Source organism: Mirounga angustirostris, unplaced genomic scaffold, assembly GCF_029215605.1.
Source record: "Mirounga angustirostris isolate CCGP_5_RB_7025 unplaced genomic scaffold, mMirAng1.0.hap1 SCAF_17, whole genome shotgun sequence".
In the NCBI taxonomy this organism is placed as follows: Eukaryota; Metazoa; Chordata; class Mammalia; order Carnivora; family Phocidae; genus Mirounga; species Mirounga angustirostris.
The window spans coordinates 50,642,107-50,663,871 of record NW_026991725.1 but is presented as its reverse complement, the minus strand read 5'-3'; the positions used below and the strand labels follow the sequence as shown (position 1 = coordinate 50,663,871).

At 46.4% G+C, this 21,765-nt stretch overlaps 1 protein-coding gene across 1 annotated transcript in view; it reads right to left on the bottom strand.

Annotated features, from left to right (window-relative positions):
* The window catches only part of DNAH9 (dynein axonemal heavy chain 9), a 336,543-nt gene that overhangs the window by 281,023 nt on the left and 33,755 nt on the right, over positions 1 to 21,765 (bottom strand). The window contains exons 10-15 of the mRNA XM_064583354.1: positions 19,071 to 19,185; positions 14,480 to 14,548; positions 12,736 to 12,862; positions 8,246 to 8,501; positions 6,525 to 6,766; positions 1,307 to 1,442 (exon numbers count right to left, since the gene is read on the bottom strand). Of these exons, the coding sequence (XP_064439424.1) occupies positions 1,307 to 1,442; positions 6,525 to 6,766; positions 8,246 to 8,501; positions 12,736 to 12,862; positions 14,480 to 14,548; positions 19,071 to 19,185 (945 nt within the window). The remainder of the gene's footprint in view (positions 1 to 1,306; positions 1,443 to 6,524; positions 6,767 to 8,245; positions 8,502 to 12,735; positions 12,863 to 14,479; positions 14,549 to 19,070; positions 19,186 to 21,765) is intronic.

The window sequence follows — 21,765 nt, the reverse complement described above, 5'->3', positions numbered from 1 at the left end:
TCACTATGTTTAGGAAATATTTCCCATGCAGTGCCTGTGCAAAGCATGCTGGGGCAAATTCTAAGATCTTCTAGAGGATGGCTGAGGCCCCATGAACCTCCAACACTAGACAAGGTTTGGTTGGTCCACGAAGGTGAACACTGTTGGTCCCTAGGAACCAGTTCTCCAGTCTCAGTGGCTGTGCTCGGTGCCCCACTGGCTACTTGCCCCCAGGCTCTAGAAGGTGATGCCCCCACCATGCCGACTATCCTGGAACCTGTTTCCTGCTGCCTGATCCCCTTGATTTGGAGGACCCTGCAAAGAAAGAGCATGTCTCTGACCTCAGTCACTCCACCTACCAAGACCATGGGAGGTTTGCCCATCTGCACTACACCCAGTGCTGGGCCTTGCTTCCCTCTCTCTCCTCAGGCCAGCATTCTGATGCCCTCTTGTTTGGGCTGGGTATCTAGACACGGATCTTGACCTACCCATCTTACCACTGGATTTTCTCTTTCCTTCGGTGGACTTGACGTCTTAAAACTCTCTCTTAAACACCTTCATCCTCTGGCTTCAAACTATTCACCTCAGCCTTTCCATTCTGACGAATTCATCAATGGGACCCTTACGAAGCTCCTCAGAATCTACCAGAACGTGACGGTTTAATTCAATGTTTTCCTGCACTCTTCCTCTCTTTCCATCCCACCACTTACTAGCCAAGGTTGGCCCTGTGTACCTTAACTCAGTTTATCCATCACAAATTCAAAGCTATTTTTTCACAGCTTCAGAGAACGCCCATGACCTTCTTAACATTCCTTTTCCTTGTGAAAGCTACCTCATCCCCAGCTTGCCTCTTTGTCACACAGAAAAACTTCTGTTTCTTCCGCTTAACCTGGCTACGACAACCTCCCTGTGTTCTCAAAAGGCTACAGAGATGGAGTACCTTAAGCTTGAAGGCACAGAATGTCCCCCTCCCACTGCCATGAGCAAGTCCAGAGGGAGCCACCATTACTAACTGTGCTGCCTATTGCTTCAACTTCACCCTCTTTACGAAGCTTTATTTAGATTGAATTGGCCCTTACGTTTTTGTTTTTGCTATGGGCTTCACTATCTTAGAGCCTGGCTTACCACCTGAGTTCCAAGAGCGAGAAATCTTTTCTCCGGGAACAATGTAGAAACTCAATACCTTGGCTATTTTATTATGTACCATTCACAAAGCATCCACACATTTTGGGAAAAGGCACAAAGCACTCAATCACGCTTCACTTTTAATCAAAGGTGTTACTGTTATCTTTCCAGCAGTAACATGCCTCCATAAGCCAGTAAATACCAGTGTTCTCCAGGAGGTACTTGAGGGAGCATTCGATGGCAAGAAAAAATCCATCCAGCAACATCTCATCAATGTAGTTAACATAAGTCTTCCAGATATTAGAGGTTGGGTCTGCTGCAAACAGACCTAGGTTTTCCTATAAAATAAAGAAGAATGGATTTAAACCATGTTTAATAATATGGAAGGACTGGTCTAGTTATCATTGATGGGAAAAAAACAACACCGGGGTGGGGGGTGGGGAGCATTCTTGTGAAAAGTTTGCTATTACATATATATCGAGTCCATTCTGTCTCATGGGCATAACCACTGAGTGAAAGGAACACGAAGTTAATCCGTGAAGGGAATATGGGGTCTCATTCTGTCCCAGAGAAAGGAGGGTCAGGCCACTTTCCCAGGAAAAATGGGACACAGGGTGTGATTTATAAGTGCAGATGGATGTGCTATGGGAGAAGCTACATTAAGGCAGAAGTTAAAGCAGAGAGAGGAAGGGACTCTCTGGGTAGAGGGCTTTAGGATTCAAGGCGTGTAAGAAATTTGGGGTTCAAGCAAGTAAAGCATTTCCTGGCTAGTCCTTAGAAATGAGCTGGAGTGCTTTGTTTGGGGCATTTACTATTAAAAGCCATCGTGCTGAGTGACTCAGAAAATGCATACACATAGGGGCACCTGGGTGACTCAGTCGGTTAAGCGTCCAACTCTTGATTTCAGCTCCGGTCACGATCTCAGGGTGGTGAGATCGAACCCCCTGTTGGGCTCTGGGCTAGGCATGGAGCCTGCTTAAGATTCTTTCTCTCCCTCTCCCTCTGCCCCTCCCCCTCTTCTCTCCCTCTCTAAAGAGAGAAAAAAAAGAAAATGCATACATATAAAGGAACACGTGTGTGTTCCCTCCTTCCACCCTCTCCCTCCTTCCCTCCCTGACCTGATGGCATGACACACACATCCCGCTTACTCATCGTCATTTTCATTATCAAGCCTTCTGACGTCAACTTTCCATTTGTCCCAGATCTTCAAACAAACTGCTAACTACTTTGCAGAAAGTACATTTTTTAGGCGACGCACACCCCTTTACAAACAGTTCCATGTATAAACCCCCCTGGATTAAAAAAAAACCCTCATGATCCTGTCTTTATGTGACAAAACTCTAAAATGTCTAAAATGCATTATATACCCCTTTCTTTCCAAAATAGATAGGTTTTCTTAATGACTTAAAGCCATCATCACGCAAATCATAAGACACAGACAACATCAAGCTGCTCTCAGATGTTATTAAGTGTGTGTGTCTGTCTTCTTTATTTTTTAGAACATTTCATTTTTATGACTGCTTTGTATAGTTGTTCTATCTCCTCCCTAATGTCGCACCATCAGTATGGCTATCTCTACATTTCAAACTCTCACCTGAGCTCTACTATGGTCTAAGGAGCAAAAATGTTGGCATTTCTGTGAACTAAGAAAGAAATGGCTCAAGTTTCTGATTCTAGCCAAGACAGAGGAATGAGATCAGACCTGCCCTTCTGCTACATGTAACTACAGAACTGGATCCAATAAACAATTCTTTGGGGGCAACTAGAGAACAGGGATGTGATCCTTCAAAGAAGGGAAATCCTTAAGCTGAGCTTCGCAACCACCTGACTTTCTACTTAGAGGCACTTTCCAAACTGTGGCTCAGGGATGTGGACTGTAATGACAGACATCCTTCCCCTGGGCAGAAAAAAACAGCAATGAGGGTTTGGGGCTACGGAGATCGTGGAGTCTCCCTGAATCTTTGACTATGAAGCTGCACATCCTGAGGGCCAGTCTCGGTAAGGCTGGGCAGAGAACAGTTGCCGTAAGCTGCATGGAGATCGTGTGGTCTTATGGTACTGGACAGTGTTCGTGTTCTATGAGAAATAACAGAAGACCTTGAAGATAATGCAGGAATTCTGCTGAGACCCCAGAAACACCATGCTTTGGGGGTTAGGGCTGCCCTAGAGTAAGGCTTCCTGAGACCCATCCTCACAAAGCTTAACATCGAAGCTCGACAGGATCAAAATTGACCCGCCAGTAGGTTAACTGCCTGCCAAAGCAAAAATGCAAACCTTTTAAGGGAAATAACAACTACACTCTAAAGTGGCATCCAATATGATTAGAACTGAACAACAACAACAAATTACTAGACATGCAAAGAAGCATGAAAGCGTGACATTTAACCGAGAGAGGAAATAATCACCAACAACAGGCTCAGCAAATAATTGCCATACCAATTCTGGAATGCCTCTTCCTCAGATTTATTTTATGTGAGAGAAAAATAAACTTCTGTCACATTAAAAAAAAAAAAGAAGACTCAGAAAATAAAATAGATGTTGGGATTAGCAGACAAGAGTGTCATAATTTGACTTAAAAACTCCTCAAAGTTGATGAAAAACAAGTTCGAGAAGCTCACAAACTCTGAGCTGGGTGAACAGAAAGCAAACCTATTTGGGCAAATCACTGTGAGACAGAAAAAACAAACAAACAAACAAAAAAACAAAAAAGCAAAGATTAAAAAAAGAATCTATTAAAAGCAGCCTGAGAGAAACAATACATTACATATAGAGAAACAAAGACACAAATTACGGCTGGCTTCTCCTCAGAAACATTGGAGGGGAGGAGACAAGGAAATAATTTTTGTGAGACAATTAAAACTGTCTATGCAGAATTCAATATCCAATGAAACTATCCTTCAAAAACAAATGTGAAATAAGGACATGTCAGAAAAACAAAAACTGAGAGAATGTGTCATTGGCAGACTAGATCTGCAAGAAAAACTAAAGGGAGTTCTTCATTCTTCAGGCTGCAGAGAAATGACCATAGGTGGGAGGTCCATTTTCCAGAAAAGAAAAAAAACAAGTCTGGAAATGGTGAGTATGTGGGTGAATATAAAATACTATAAATACCTTTTCTTGAGCTTTCTTGAGAAAGAGAGAGAAGCCGGGATGTAGAGGCAGAGGGAGAGGGAGAGAATCCTAAAGCAGGCTCCCTGTTGAACACGGAGCCTGATGCAGGGCTCCCTCCCAGGACCCTAAGATCCTGACCTGAGCTGAAATCAAGAGTCGGAGTTGAACTGAACCATACTGTGGCTAGGTTCCTATATTTCACAAGAAAACTCTTAAGTTGTGACTAGTTTGAGACACACTGAAACCCAGAACAACCACAGGAAATGTCATGCAACAAGATGGAATGCCTGTTGAGAAATCAGAATATTAAAAAAAATAGTTAATAAGAAGGTAGGAAAGGAAGAACAGAAAAACAAAACAGAGATGAAGGAAATAGGAAATGGCAAGATGGTGAGCTAAATCCAATCATCCCAATAATTATGTTCAATGTAATAATCTAAACATTCCAGTTAATCAACAGAGTTGTTAGGAAAGTAAGTCTCTACTATACTGTCTTTAAGAGAAGAAATTCGAATCCAAGGAAACAAACAGGTTGAATGTAGAAGGGCAGGAAGATGGGCAGGGCAGAGTAGGAATGGTGAATCTGGAAGGCAAGACTAGAGTATTAACAGGAAAAAAGCGACCTCAGGGCAAGGGAGTATTCTGAGAAATAAAAAGAGAATTTTATAAGAATAAAGTGGTCAATTCATCAGGAAGTTATAATAATTATAAGTGTGTTTGTAGTAAAAGACCATCAAGGGACACCCAGGTGGTGCAGTCGGTTAAGCATCCGACTCTTGGCTTCAGCTCAGGTTGTGATCTCAGAGTCTTGAGATCCAGCCCCACATCAGGCTCCATGCTCAGTGCGGAGTCTGCTTAAGAACCCCCCCCTCTGCCCCTCCCCCCTAAAATAAATAGATCTTTTAAAAAAGAACATCAAATACTGATGAAAACTCTGATTGCACTAAAGGCTTAGACAATCATCCAGTCACAGGTGGAGATTTTAACACTCTACCTCCGGTAATTGGTAGAATGAATGGACAAAAAACTCAGAAACCATACAGAAGATCTGCACAATACTATCAACCACTTTGAACTAATTGATATTTATAGGACACTATACCCAAAAATGGAATAAACATATTGTCAAGTGTGTAAGGAACATGCAATAAGATGGACAGTCTTCTAGGTCATGGAACAAGTCTCAGTGAATTCCAAATGATTTTTATCTTAGAGAGTATTTTCTCTGACCACAACTGGACTGAACTGGATTTCAATTTCATGAAGCTATCCAGAGAAGCCCCGAACATGGGGAAGTGAAACAATGCACTTCTAAATGACCACTGAGTTAAAGAATGAGTCACAAGCAAAAAAAAATTAAGACTGAATGACAATGGAAATGAGGCACACAAAATTTGTGGAATGGAACTAGAACACAGCTAATGGGGAAAATTATGTCAAATGCTTGTATTCAAAAAGAAGGAAGGCTTAAAATCTATACCCTAAGTTTCTGCCCTTGGAGGCTAGGGGGAAAAAAAAAATGAGCATCATAACCCTAAATTAAGAAAAGAAAGGATAAAGAACAAAGAACAGAAATTAATGAACTAGAAAACAGATAAATAAAATTAACAAAGTCTAAAGTACAACATGTTACTTGCTTCGAAGCACAGATAATCCCAGATAGCAACTGGGATTTGTTACTAACTTTGGGCATGAGATCAGTTGGCTAGAACTGGCCAGTGTAGGGCAGATGGGGTAGGGTTGAAGCCGGTTGCCACTCAGAGCTCCCATCCATAGTTAAGTCTTTGATAGCAGACGCGAGGTTGCCCTGATCACAAGGCAGGGCAGAGCCTTACTGCATGAAGTGTGGAAGCCTGCATTGTTTCTTCTCTTTACCAAAGACAGGTAGGGAGACCATGGTCATCTTTCATATCCTTGGGCTTATAGAGCTAGGTGTTGGAGATGCTGCTGGGGGTCCATGTCAGGCTGTGCAGGCAAGTCGGGGCTGGCTAGTACAGAAGCTAATTTAGGGTTCTGTACCAGGCATGTCCTTCTATCTCCCTGGGGTTTGGCATGGGACTTAAGTCATGCCAATGTCTTAACTACCATTAAGAAAGTATTAATTTTGACACACTGATACCAGAATGTGTCTTTCCTCTCTTCCTGTTAGCTTTAGTTCTCCTGCTATCATTATAAACTTCCATCCCTGAATGCAGAAGACACAGCATCTGTTGATTGTTCTCATCTTCAAATCATTTCTTGCACCCAAACACGCTTCCCGATGCTCTCCCTCGGCTAGAGGTACGTGTTTCTGAGAGGCTGGTTATTACCTGAACAAGGGCGTGAATCTTAAGTCCAGATTCTCTGATGAGATGGTAATATTTTTCCATCCGGTCATGCTGATCATCCATGGAAAGAAGGCATTCCTTTTTTCCATCTTTTCTCTTAAATATTGGAGACACCCATGTTTTCATGATGTTTTGAATCTCTTCCACATTGTCTTTAGCTTTCTGAATTCTTTGTTCGAGATCATGAATGCTGTTGGTGATTTGAATGACATAATCCCAAATGCCTGTTCCCCCAAAGAAACATAATTAATTGAAATAGCTAAGGCCTAGTTGCTATAAAAGGAAGGGATTTAATATTTGTAGGGTTTTTTTTTTTTTTTAAGATTTTATGTATTCAATTGAGAGAGAGCGGGAGAGAATGAGTGAGGGCAGAGGGAGAGGGAGAAGCAGACTCCCTGCAGAGTGGGGAGCTCGATGCGGGACTCGATCCCAGGACCTTGGGATCATGACCTGAGCTGAAGGCAGATGCTTAACTGACTGAGCCACCCAGGTGTCCCTAATATTTATAGGTTTTAAAAGGCCTTTTTGCATAGGTTACTTTATCACCAGAGCCTTTTTTCTTCTTAGTTGTGTTGAACAGCCAAAGCTTACCACAACCCTGATTATGGAGGAAAAGAAACAAAGAAGTAATGCTTACAAACCAAGCACACAAAAGTTGGCACAGTGGCTGGGACATACCAGTGCACCATGAGGATTTCATTTGGGTTAATGGACCTTATTTTTTTAAGCACTTTTGCTTTATTAAATGTTGAAAATATTGTTCCCTCTTGTGTATAAAATAAAGTTCAAACTCGCTTAATATGGCATTCCAAGACTTCCAAGTTGACTGTAACTTTCTTTTGAAACTCGACCTCTTTTGAGGACTCTAAGGAGAATTAATCTCCCTCCCCTGTGATTCATCATGCTTTATTTTTAACTCTGTGATGGCTTTTTATTGTAGCCTTTCTTGCATGATTTATAGTTGTACATATGTCCATTGTTGCAACTAAATGTGAGCTCTTTGAGGGTAGGAACCACGTCCCATACACCTTATATCCCATATTACCCCCCCATCCCTCACATAGTACCCTGCAAATGTTAATCCATCCATGAAATTAGTACTGAATTGGAGGATACGTGAGAATTAAATGCACAGTACCCTCATTTAAGATGTCTACAGTCTAGGAGCATCTGGTGGCTCAGTCGGTTAAGCACCCGACTCTTGATCTTGGCTCAGGTCATGACCTCATGGGTCATGGGATAGAGCCCCACACTGGGCTCCATGCTCAGCAGACAGTCTGCTTGAGATTCTCTTCCTCTCCCTCTCTATCTCCCTCTACCCCTCCTCCCACTCGTGTGCGCTCTCTCAAATGAATAAATCTTAAAAAAAAAAAAAAGGTGTCTACAGTCTAGTGAAGAAAATTAAGTAACAGTGATAATGTAGTAAATGCTAACATGCCCAATATACGCTGAAGACTGCGGGAGGTGAGCCTCCCCCAGGGCATGGTGGCAAGATTTTCTAAATCTACTAATCATATCCAAAGAGAAGGAAGACAAGGAATACTAAGCCTTCTTGCCTTCTCTGCCTTGGATAGGTTCTGAGAGGGCAAGCTTGTGTTTCAAACACAAACCAGATTACTGGGGGGATCATTCATGGTTCTGCCAACTTTATCAGGAGCTTGACCCCCAACCTCCCCACCAGATTCCAGGCAGTGCCCCATTACCTTCTGTTTTCCAGTTCAGAGTCCCCTCTGCAGCTCTCAGGCGGAGATCGATACCCCTCAGCTCTTCCTCCACTAAGGGAAACTCCACCTCTGCAAGAGTCTTCACCACCTTGTTGTACCAATTTGCCATCAGCTCCAACTTAGCCACGAGCTGCCGATAGAATTCCCTGGAGGAGAACATGGCTGTCGCTGTCTCAGGAATGTGCTGCATCTGCCTGGGCTCAAGATAACTCATTTCCTTCAGCACCGAAAGCAGCTGGAGAAGACAATCAGCATTAAGTGGCTGTAGCTCCATGGCAGGGAAAAGCAGCAGCTATCAGTCAAGGACTGGAAAACCCCAGGGCCCCAAAGACCTTCTGGGTCCCTTCTCAACTTTTGCTCCTACCTGTTCCTTAAACCTAGAGAAAGGAAATTGAGTTTTAGGCAGAAGGAAGAGGACTCAGAGGCAGAAAGTCTTACCATGTCTGTAAGTCCCAAAGAGCAACAAAAGAAAAACTCAAGAAAGGTGGCATGAGTGACAGGAGAGGTCTGCCTTGACGCTTTTGGGCGTGTGGCTGACTGAGCCAGTTAATTCCCATGGGTAGGCAATGGTGCGAGGGATGGGAATCACCAGGTCTAGGCTAGCCACATGCCTGAGAAGCCTCAAACTCAGACTTCTGGTATTCTCTCCAGTCAGGTCACACACACAGTCACAGACACTGACAGAATTGAGAGGAGATGCCCATTGCACAACTTTAATTGTTAGATACAATCGTTTGAAATAGCTCTTCATTTCTGGAAGCCTGTGTTGGCATGTCTTTGGGTTTTAATATACTAGGAAATGGAAGTCACCCAGGCCTCTCTGAACTTCTGTGGGTGCTAAGTTTAGTGGAACCACCCAAGTGAGAGGCCAAGCAGATGTGGTCCAATGGAAAAAGAGGCTTTTGGCTGGGCTTTTAGGCATCCTTATCTTCACCCTTTATTTTTTTTAAGATTTTATTTATTTATTTGAGAGAGAGTGTCAGGGAGGAGCAGAGGGAGAAGGATAAGCAGACTCTGCACTGAGCACGGAGCCCAACATGGGGCTCCATCCCACAACCCTGAGATCATGACCTGAGCTGAAATCAAGAGTAAGATGCTCAACCAACTGAGCCACCCTGGTGCCCCACACCCTTTGTTTATTTATCCTGTTTACCTCTGAACCTATGAGGACTGATGTGTATAGGTATGGGTGACAAAACAGATACCAGGCCATAGATTCTCCCCATCCCCCTTCTGATCCCCTCCCCCCCACCTCTGCATGGAGACACCTGGGCTCTTACTCTCCCTGCAATGGTTCTAGGCCAATGCTTCACTGCTGCCCAGCCAATCCTACTCAGGGTTAAGGCAAATGCTAACCGTTCGGCAGGGAAAGGACCTCAGCCTCCTAGCTTATTTTGAAATAAGCTCAAGATAGATATTAAAAATTTAAATGTAAAAACTGAAAACAAAAAATTAAAGCCTGGAGGCTACTTATATAATACTGAGGCAGAGAAAGCCCTTCCAAACATACAACCAGAAAATAAAAGATAAAATTTATAAGCATAAAGTATCATTCATATTATAAAATGGCACACCTCAACTGGTAAAAACCAAAAACAAGCATATGCAACAGATTTCTTAATATCTGACAAATATTTCCCAAATATTCTTTTTTTTTTTTTTTTTAAGATTTTATTTATTTATTTGACAGAGAGAGACACAGCGAGAGAGGAACACAAGCAGGGGGAGTGAAAGAGGGAGAAGCAGGCTTCCCGCCGAGCAGGGAGCCCGATGCGGGGCTTGATCCCAGGACGCTGGGATCATGACCTGAGCCGAAGGCAGGTGCTTAACGACTGAGCCACCCAGGCACCCCTATTTCCCAAATATTCTAACAAATTCAGAGGAAAAGAGGGCACTTCCACTCCAAAGTGGGAGGAAGACATGAACAAGCGATTCATAGAAGAACTATAACTGGCCAATGAACACATGAGAAAGTTCTACTTTACTAGTGGCCAAATAAATACAAATTAAAACAATGCTGAGATATTATATATATATTTAGTTCAAGAGGCTGGAAGTGATTTGAAGAAATGGATGGTATCTTTCTGGCAGGAAAATAACAGAGTTCCATCTTCCAAGACCAAATTGATAATACACATGTGAATTCTCACAATGTGAACATCCTTTATCCCATTTCCAGACATTTATTCCAAAGGAACCACTGAGGATGGATGCAACAATAACTAAAGATCTTTCCTATAGCATTATTTATACCATATTTTATTTCATCATAAGATGCCTTCAGTGGTAAGATTCACTATTATTTAGTTGGACATTATCATGTCCAACTAAAGAAGAAAGAAAAAAATGTGGCGTGTTAAGCTACAAACACGTGTCATTTTCAGAGACGCCAAGATGTAAAAAAAAAAGTGCAGCTTATGATCAATGAAATACTGATTGATAAAACTAGAAAATAATTTAAATGCCAATAGGGAATTTAAAATAGTTTAAAGAAATAATTTACAAATATGTATATATTTTTCCCATATAATTGCTATCCTGGCCCCAAAGGGGAAAATCTTTTTTTTTTTTTTTAAAGATTTTATTTATTTATTTGACAGAGAGAGGCACAGCGAGAGAGGGAACACAAGCAGGGGGAGTGGGAGAGGGAGAAGCAGGCTCCCCGCAGAGTAGGGAGCCCGATGTGGGACTCAATCCCAGCACCCTGGGATCATGACCTGAGCCAAAGGCAGTCGCTCAACTGACTGAGCCACCCAGACGCCCCCAAAGGGGAAAATCTGATCATGTCCCTCTAGAGTACGTTGCTATTCATTCTTACTAGCACAGCCCTTGTCACACTGCTCAAAGCTGGAGCTAAGGGATGTTTGCAGCTCTTCTTTGACTTGTGCATTTGGTTGTCTCCCCTTGAATCACTTTATAATTCAGGTATTAATTCCCTCTCCTCTTTTCTTCCCTCCTTTCCTCTGCCCTCCTTTCCTCCTCTCAGCTATGAACACCTATAAAGCACCTACTACGTGCTGTGCATTGGGGCAGAGAGAGTCCTTGCTCTGAGTATACGGAGGAGGAGGAGCGGTCCATTCTCAATATGGTCTCATTCCGAGGGCTGCATTCCTACAATTACAACATCTAGACCGTGGTCTAGTTGGTAATCCAGAAACTCCTCACTTTGGGCATTTAACATTCAACATTGCTCACAGTGAACGCTGATAAAATTATGCCAAGGAGTTAAGTGAGTTAAATGACAGGCTCATGTCGTACCAAAGTGAAGAAGTGGACCCTCCAACTCCCTTTGCTGACCTTTTATTCCAGTTGGAATTGATGTTCTACTTAAACTGTAATTTTCTCAAAAGACACTCATATGCTATCAGCTCTGTTTCCGGCTCTCTCTATGCTGCGTTCCTGGAGAACATGCCATTGAGATAGAAGTAGGCAATTGCTTTTAGCTCAGGGCAGCCTATACTTTTGAAAATTTTTTTTCTGATATACTTCCGGATGTGGACTAGCTTTTGGTTTTCATGTTCTCCAGGCTTGTGTTTTCCATGCTGCACAAGGGTCTTCTGCTCTTCTGATCATATGGAGCAAACTCTCTCAACCTCAGTACTACTGACATTTTCAGACAAAAACTCTTGGTTGTGGGGTGCTGTCCTGTGCATTGTTAGGAAGCTTAGCAACATTCTTAGAATCTACTCACCACCCTACGCCATTGGCATCCAGTCCATATTTGACAACCCAAAGTATCTCCAGGGGGGGCAAAACCGCCTCAGTTGAGTAGCGGTCATCTACAGTCTTCTTTCCAAAGCTACTCCACTGTGATGTATCATATATGATCTAATAAAGATACAACTTTGCATGTTGAGGTTCTAGCTCCCAACTAGCTGGTGGGTTCCTTGAGGGCAGGAATGGGGTCTTATACTGGGTTGGCCCTCCTGTGTCTAGTCAACGGCCTTTATGTGGAGCATGCATGCATTCAAGGTAGGTGGAGTCAGCTGTTTGGTACTACATGGTAATGCTGTTACCCCATCTGTCCAAAGATGGGGAGCAATATCTATTACCTGTTTAAATAAATATACCTTCTGGAATTCTAGATAGTGTCTATCTAGAATATGATATTTAAACTTTCGGATGAGTTCATCTTGAGTGTAATTGCCATTCTAACTTTGTGTCTGAAGTCAAGTTCATCATAAAGCTGTTATCACACACATAGGAAAGTTTAAAAAATTATTTTGCAATATCTTCTGTTGTGCAAAATCAACGCAAATCTATTGGCCAACTGTGGAGGAAAAGATGGACATTGGACAACTTGAGAAAACACGGCACCACAGGATTCATCCCCAGTAGGAGATCCAGGGTGGAAATTCTTCTCAGCAGCTTCTGCATATTCTTATAAAAAGCCTTTTTGCCTTGGAAATCAGTAGAGTTAAAGGAGTCCCTTCAGGAACCCAAAAGGAAGTTCCTGCTGCCTGACTTACCTGGGGGTTAAAGTTGACGGCGATCTGCTTCGTCTCTGAGTCCCGTTTCAGGAGTGGCCGGGAAAGATTGTACTGTGACTTCTCTGACACTGTCTGGCACCAGTCCTCATAAAGTCTTGTCTCATACCTGCCAGAACCAGAAACAACAGCCACCTCTTACTCACCCTCCCGGCATCTGGCAATGCCCAACTGAAGACAGAGATATCTGAACATATATATAACCCAGATAGCTATGTATGTATATGTGCACATGTATCTCATGAACTAAAGATACTACTGGTAAAATACCTGAATCCATTTTTTTTAAAGATTTCTATTTACTTATTTGAGAGAGTGAGCGAGAGAGAGAGCACAAGCCGGGGGGGGGGGGGGAGGAAGGGCAGAGGGAGAGGGAGAAGCAGACTCCCCACTGAGCAGGGAGCCTGACGCAGGACTCGATCCCAGGTCCCTGAGATCACGACCAGACCAAAGGCAGACACTTCACCGGCTGAGCCACCCAGACACCCCTCTCTGAATCCATTCTTAACTTAGAGTCAGTGGCTCCACCAGGCATGTAAGCTCCTGCAGGTAACACCTCATTTCGAAAGGTGGCCCAGCTTAAATCAGAGGAGAGTAGAAAGAAAGGCTCTGTGCAATCTTTGCAGGGCATAAGGGGACTTGTGATTAGTCTCATTAAACATTGGAAGAAGTTATTGGCAAAGATTTGCTCTCACACTAATCTTCATGCAGCTGAAGACGTCCATCGCTCGGTTGTTACACACTGACTGAGCCCCTCCCACGTGCTGGGATTGAGGGACAACATGATGAATAAACACCCCATGGTCAAGGCAGCTAATGCTGTGGAGCACAGGTAAACAGAAAATACAGAAGCACAGTCCTGGAGAGATGGACAGGGCATTAGGCATCTAATGGCAGGGGTGAGTGTGTGATGAGAATACCAGGAAGACTTCAAGGAAGAGGGGCCGTGGTGAGGCCTGCCTGAGTCTCAGAGGACGAGCAGAGGTAGGACAGTGAAAGGGAAATGAATCCTCTCAGCAGAGGTAGAAAGGGTGGACTGGGATCCGGGAACGCCTGAGGCCAGAGGGGGCAAGGGCCAAGGCTGGAGAGGGAGGTGAAGGCCACAGGGACGGCTCTTCATGCAACACAGACAAGAGTCGGGGGGCGGGGGGAGACACTGAAAGGCCCCCCAGCCAGGGGATGTGCCAACATCATCGGACTGGGGATTTGCTAAGTGCACGGCCACGTGGGCGGCTGAAACTGTGCCCACAAAAGACTTACCTCGGCTTCAGAGCAGGGACAACTAGGAGTCCATGTAAATTGTCGTTCTCGTGTTTTCTCCAAAAGGACCCAGGAACTATTTCTAAAGCTCATTTTCTCTTTCTGCAGCACAGACTGTTGCATTCTGCTTAGCGAGCAGCTGCTGTGATTTTCCGTGACACCGATCTCAAGGTGCCACGAGGAGCGCCCGACTTCCTCTAGCTCTGTCAAGTTCACGCTCCCAACACAACTACCCTGGAAAGTGTCTGTTCCGAGCACGGAGCTGCCCTCCCCAGAGACCCTGTGTCGGTGACCCAGAAGCGCTCTACTCACAGACATCCTGGTTCCATCATAAGACACAGCCCCCCCCCCCCTCCAGGGGGAATCTGCACAAACCCAGAACCACAAAAGGCATCGCGGGGTTGCGGAGGGAGGGGGGGTGCTGCTATGCCATTTGCTGAACAACACAATCCCAGAAGCTGCTTACTTTTCCAGCAGTGAGAGCGTATCTTCATATTTCTGGGTCATTCGCTTTCCTTCAGCAGAGTCCATGCAACTATCCCCACAAAAGAGAAGAAGAAATGGCATCCATTCAGAAGAAGTCAAAAGAATGATCTAAGTAACCAACTGGAGCCTATAAAGAACAGATTGATTAGCTTCCTGGGCCGGTTTCCAAAAGCCCCTCAATTAGTCCGCCGCCTTCCTTGGGAACATCACCCACTGGCCACTAGAGGGCACCTGCACTTCCTGAAATTCAGGCAGCCCCCCAGGTGACAGGGACAGTGGAACACGGCCACCCCCCACCCCTAGCCCAGCCAGTCACGCACGGGTAAGTGAAGTCCTTCCAAAATCTGAATAAAAGGGAAATCGAGACACGAGAGGAAAATTCTAGGTGCAGTTTTCTGTATTTAAGGAAAAAAAAACTATATAACATTATGCATTACAACATTGTAACAAAACTATATAACGTTAAACAATGTTTTATATATGTGTGTATACATATATAATAACACACCCACATGCATCTGTGTATTTCTCCTCTGAAATCCTTCTAGAACATGGGATGACAAACCCTTCGACTCATTATTCATGGACGGTCTAAACAAGGTTCCCCTCCCGCCTCTTATGCCCCCAAATGTGAGCACACCGATGCACATTCGTGCATGCACCCACGGACACACACGGGCTTCCACGGGGATGCTGGGCGCCACGGAGGAACGGAAGCGGAGTCTGGCTGGAGGCACCGTTAGTTACCCACATCGCTACCTGGTTTTGATGCTCCTTTGCAACACAAAATGAAGAGACCAGCCTCTGGGGAAATGGGTAAAGTATCTGCACTTTTCAGAACCTTCACATGAACCGTGTCAGAGGGTCTGTTTTTGTTTGTTCTGCTGGCAAAATGAAGCAGCTTATTGCGAAGAGTTTTAAAAAACCTATTTGGGTCTTTAAACCGACACAAGGTTTCTTCACCAGATCTCCTGAGCTTTCAGTGTAAACCCTCATGCCTGCACAGAAAGCACTGGATTTCCTGGAAGGCTTTTTTTTTTTTTCTCCTTCCAGTCGCTTAGTTCCCTTTCCTGGTGAATGAGCAGATGTGTCTGTCTAGGCAGCAAGGAGACGTGGAAAGGGATTCGGACCAGGTGGGCCGGCTCCCCCGCCAGCCCTCCCCTCATGAGCTGTGGGATTTCTGCAAGCTCCCCAACCCCAGATCTCAGTTTTGTTTCTGGAGGAGAAGGCAACCAGAGGGTACAACGGTTTCCCACACCGGGGCCCGGGCCACGCGCCTGGAAGTTTGATAAATCACGGGAGTAAATGCACACTCCCCGTAGGTTCTACTTCCCTTCATGGTGAGGAATGGAAAACATTCTTAGGAACCCATTTGTATATACAGTTGACCCTTGAACAGCACGGGGGTTAGGGACGGCAACCTCCATGCAGTCAAAATCTGCACATAACTTGTGATTCCCTAAAAACCTAACTACTAATAGCTACTGTTGGCCGGAAGCCTTCCCAGTAACATAAATAGCCAATGAACACATATTTCCCACGTTACGTGCATTATATACTGTATGCTTACAATAAAGGAGACTAGACAGAGGAAAATGTTAAGAAAATCATAAGGAAGAGAAAATACATTTACAGCACCGTAAAAACTCTGTCTAGGCAGCGCGCCCAGCAGCCCCCGGATCTGTCTCCTGCTTCGGCGGTGTGTGCAGGGGACAGACCTGGCGTCACCCCTTCTTCCAGCCTCCCACTCCCCTCCGACCTCTTTCCCAATCTCAAGCTTTGGAACCATCTTCTCAGCCATCCCCTGAGCTTGGCTCCTTCTTGCTGACCAACCATGAGCTTCCAGGTTCATCAGATTTACTCCACCGACGTGGAGGCCACCATTTGCTGCCTGTTCAGCCTACCCCTGCAGACCACCTACACCTCCCTCCCTCCAGGCTTCTACTTCAATGATGTGGCCCAAGATGTGAGGAGTAAAACCTACGATGCCGTGGAAGCTGTCGAGGAGCTGGACAAGAACTCGAACCAGGTCCTTCCGGGTCCGCCGGCCCTGGGTTCTGCCTGCGCAGACCCCCACCTCTGTGAATCCCGGAGAACCACGTCCTAGATGAGCAGGTGAAACTTCTCAAGACGATGAGCACCTGCCGCACCTCCGCAGGCTGGCCGCCCCCAGGCTGGACTGGGCAGGTGGCTCTTCCCCTTGGAAGGGCTCACTCTCAAGCACCCCGAGGACTTCCAGAGCCTGGTGGCCCTTGAGGGGCCCTTCTCGTGTCCCCTGGTGTCAGGGCTTCTGCCTGAATCTATCTTTCCCAGCATCCGCTAGGCAGGTTTTAAACACCCTGGAGCCCTCGCCCAACCCTGGACCAAATGGAAACAATAAAACTTTGTAGCAAAAAAAAAAAAAAAGAAAAGAATCTGGGCATAAGTGAATCCATGCGCAGTTCAAAACGTGTCAAAACGTATTGTTCAAGAGTCAGGTGTATGTGATAGGGTAGAGCACGAATGTGAATTCATTTTTAAACAAACGCAACTTCTCAGGGGAACTGTAGAAGACACTTTAGGGTGCCATTCAGATCCCCGCTCCCGGCCCGGGCACTCTTAACCGCCCTTCCATTGCCGTCGGCCACGATGTTGCCGGCTGATAAAGCGCAGCCACCTCTCTCCCGGGGAACAGCTACAGCCCCGGCCCTCGCCCAAAGTCATGCGCCTCCCCTGGGCCGGCCCACATCCACGGGCAGGTCTGAGAAGATGAGGGCTCAGCAGCACTCAGGGCCAAGGTTCCTGTGGCTGGGGACTCCTGGGAAGGGCTCTGGGCGGGGACTCCTGAGCCCCAGACTGTTCCAGTTCTTTCTGGGCTCTCCCTGGGGTAGGCCTGTTTCCCCTCACTTTCTTCCTCTGCAAAACAAAGAGCTCAGCTAGCTCAGGCCCCATAAGATGTTGCAAATGGATTGCCTGCGGGGCCCACCTGACCCGCAGGCCTGTTTATCTGATCTGTGAGCAGTTTGGGGAAAGGGGGGGATACCTGCTAATTCTAAAGTTGGCCGCTTTACACCCACATCCCGATTTTCAGCTTCTCTCCGAGTCAGCAGATGGCTCATACTGAGTCTTGCTTTTCCACTGGGCGGCACCGGATGGGGCGGGGGTGACCCCCGTTGGACCCCCATCCTGGCTGTCTTGCGTCATCTTCGGGCCTCTGAAAGCGTGCAGTCTTACCACCTGGGCCAGATCGTCCCTAAAGCCCTACCTGGTGCCAGAACACTGTGAGGCCAGAGTCTCCCCGCCAATCCCTCTGTTTCTGTTTTGTTTGCCCTTCGAGTACCCTCGACACGGTTCGTTAGCAGGAGGGGTTCAGAGAGAGACTGCCCCTCCTTGGAGCATCCTGAACGCGATCCTGGAAGCAGTTCTGTCTCTCGCTTCTAGCAGCTGAGGCACCTCTCTACCTCGCTTGGCTCCCAGGCTCAGCTGAGCGGCAGGCCAACGATTTCCAAACCTGGTCAACCTTCGGAATCGCAGCAGGGAGCTTGCTAAGGACGTGGATTCATAGACCCCACCCTGCTTCGAGATTCGGATTCTGGGGTGGGAGGTGAGGCCTAGGAATCTGCATTTAACAGCCTAGGGTACACTAATAGGCAAAGTCCTTACACCACGCTTTAGGAAACTCAGGCTTCATTGTTTCCCCGCAACCTCAGTAGAGGGGAGACACGGGGTCAGAGGAGATGTGTTGGTAGAGCTCCACAGAGCTTGAAAAGCCTGACTCATTTACTTCTAGAAACCAATCTCATGGCGCAAGAAGAGGCAGCCGGTCATCCTTTAAGCCTCAGTTGACACCAAGGGGCCCCCAATCAGTCCAGATGTATCCATCTCACTCCCGAATGTTTGCACCCCCTCACCCCAAAATTCATATGTTGAAATCCTAACCCCCAATGGGATGGCATTAGGAGGCGGAGCCTTTGAGGGGTGGTTAGGCCACGAGGGGGGAGCCCTCATGAAGGGACTAGCACCCAAGTAAGAAGAGGCTCCACCGAGGTCCCCCGCGCCTCCTGCCCTAGGAGGACACAATAAGAAGGCAGCCATCTGGGAGCCGGGGTGGCTCAGTCGTTAAGCGTCTGCCTTCGGCTCAGGTCATCATCTCAGGGTCCTGGGATCGAGCCCCACATCGGGCTCCCTGCTCCGCGGGAAGCCTGCTTCTCCCTCTCCCACTCCCCCTGCTTGGGTTCCCTCTCTCGCTGTGTCTCTCTCTGTCAAATAAATAAAATCTTAAAAAAAAAAAAAGAAGGCAGCCCTCTGTGAGCCGGGGTGGGCCCTCTCTGGACACATCTGCCGGCACCGTGACCTTGGACCTTCCCAGCCTCCAGAGCTGTGAGAAATGTTTCTGGTGTTTGTAGACCACCCGGTCTATGGTATTCTGTGTAACAGCCCAAATGGACTGAGATGCTGGTCTATTGCTGAGTATGCAAAGAAATGAAGATGAATTTTCATGCCTGAGCTGAGTTGCGCTTCTCCAACACTCAAAATTCCAGAGCAGGAGCTGAAGCCTAACCGAACCCGCCTTTCAGGAACCAGTTACTCACGGATGGGTGATGCGCTTGAAGTTGGCGAAGGGCCCCTGGATGCGCTGCCTCAGCTCCTGCGCCCAGCGGAGACCCCCAGCCACAGTGGGCATGTTCTTGTGCACCGAGGAGAACCCTGGGGACACGGCACAGGCGGAATGAGTGAGGCCCTGGCCCCCAGCCCCCACTCTGCCCAGGAACACCTCCCCCCAGTTACCCTGCGTTTTGCATCCTGTGCCTTTGCGTGCTAACGTCACCCTGGGCTCACACTGAGGTGGGGGAGCTCCTGGGAGATCGCCGTGCAAGCTCAGGTACGGAGGAGTGACCTTGGGGAAAACACTAAATGCAGTCAGAGGACGGGGTTCCCAGCCCAGCTCTGCCGCTCGCTGGCCTTCTGGCTCCACACCAGTGATTTCCCACCTGGCAGTATCAGCCGCACCTGGGGGGCTCTTTAAAACTACTGATGCTTGGACCCGGCCTTCGCCTTTCTGATTTAATTGATCTGGGTGGGGCCCGGTCGTCTGTATTTTCAAAAGCTCTGGAGAGGAATTCAATTTTACATTCAGGGTTGAAAACCCTGCCTTCAACAGGCAACTTCATATCGTTGGGCCTCTGTTTTTTTCACCTATAAAATGGAAAAATATCTTCCCTGCTTAATTTCCACGGTTTCTATGAGAATTCACTAAGTTTATGAGACGGGCCACGTGGATTGACCAGAGTTAGCAGAGTCTGGATAGCCTTTAGTCTGTGCAGTGGGCTTCTTTGCTTATAATTAGTTGTCATGATTGAAGAAGAATTAGATTTTTTTTTTTTTTAAATCTCAGTTGGAAGATTTGGTGAGAATCAGTCACTGCTTCTAACTAGCGACTGGAGCTGAATAGTGGTCTCTTCCTTTATTTTGCCACAGACCCCACCACTGCCTGATGTCTTATACTCCACCCAGATCTATACAATCCCTTTCTGCCTGGCCTCCATGGTCGGCAAAATTCTACAATGACACTAACGACCCTCACCCTTGCATAATCCTCTTCTCATTACTGTGTTGTGAAACTGGCTACAATGAGAAAGCACTCCTGTGATGATGTTACATTAGAGAGCAAAAGGGAAGTGATCCCAGGTGGGCCTGACTTAATCAGGTGAGTCCTCTAAAAGGAGAGCGTCTTCTCTGGTTGCTAGCAGAAGGAGAAGTCAGGGATTGGAAGCATGAGAAGGAGTCAGGGTACCACTCCGGCTTAAGGATGGAGGTGGCCACATAGCCCGGCCACACGGCAAGGAAGGAGACTGGCTTCCAGTCACTAAGTGCCCCTGCCCCCCAGGAATTGCAGACCTCAGGCTGACATTCACAAGGAACTGGATTCTCCCAACAAAAGGAACTGGAAACTGGATTTTCCCCCCAAATCCTCCTGATGAGAGCTTGGCCTGGCTGACACTTTGATTTCAGCCCTGCGGCACTCTGGGTGGAGAACAAGGCACATCAAGCTGGGCTCTGACCTACAGAACTGTGAGCCAAAAGATGGGTGTTGTTTTCTTTAAGCCACAAACATCACAATAATTTGTTGGGCAGCAGTTGAAAACTAGTAAGGCCTCGGAAGGCATGTGAGCTTTCAGATTCTGTATCGAACCAGAAGAAGGCATGACAATGACCCCACATGAAGCTGAGGTCAATAGATTTTCTGGGAATGACCTCCTACCTGGAATTAGTTCTTAATGACCTCGCTAGGAAACCTGCTTATCCACATAGTGGTCCTGCTACTCTCTTGCTTAAAAACCTTGGAAAAGTTCCTGGTGCCTGAATAATGAATTCCAGATTCCTAAATCTAGCCCCAAACTCCATGGCTCACCTAACCTCCCTCCATACACCTTGTTCGGCTATAGGCAGGTCCGACCGGTCACCTTCCACATCCTCTCCTTCATCCTCTGCTTCAGAGGCCTTCGCCACTTCTCCTTGGCCATCCATCCCCCCACCTTGCAGGGCTTGGCTCAAGGCCATCTACCCACATGTGCTCCCTCAGATCTCCCAGCCACAAGCCATCTTACGCCATTACGGTTCTTTATGATGCAAATTGAACACTACTTCTCCGTGTTCTTGTTAATATCGTTCATACTGATGTGTTCCTTTCAGGATTAATTCGTTTATCCCTTACCCTGGACTGCCTCTGCCTACAGTGCCCACAAATGTGTCCTGCACCTAACAAGGACTCAAGAAATGTTTGTAGAGCTGAACTGGACTTGTGTTTGACTTCCAATCAGATAAGACAGGGCACCTAAGAATTGCCATAAAAATGGAGAAATCACACCTTGGCATGGTGCCGCCCTTTGTCGGGCTCCTGCTGGTTCCTCTCTCCAGAAGCATGGCTGCTATGGCCTTGGAAGGGATCAGAAACTTTTCTTGGGCATGTAAAACTCTACCGTGGAACTGAAGTATGTCTGAGATGAAACAGCGTTGGCAACACTGACCAAGGGTCAACTCCTACATCATGCTAAGGTCTCATCCAGAGGCAAGCAAGACCTCACTGCTCTGGGTTGGCTGCCAATCTCAGCCCCAGACACAGGGAAATGCACAGTTCAGGGAATTCTACAATTACCCAAGATGGTCTGAAATTCTGAGTAAGAAGGTTGCTCTTTCTTTTCTTGGAGAATATAATGGATCTCTCGTGCCCATTTCACAGATATAAAAGGAGTGAGCTGCATCCTTTCTGGTAACACAACTACCCCC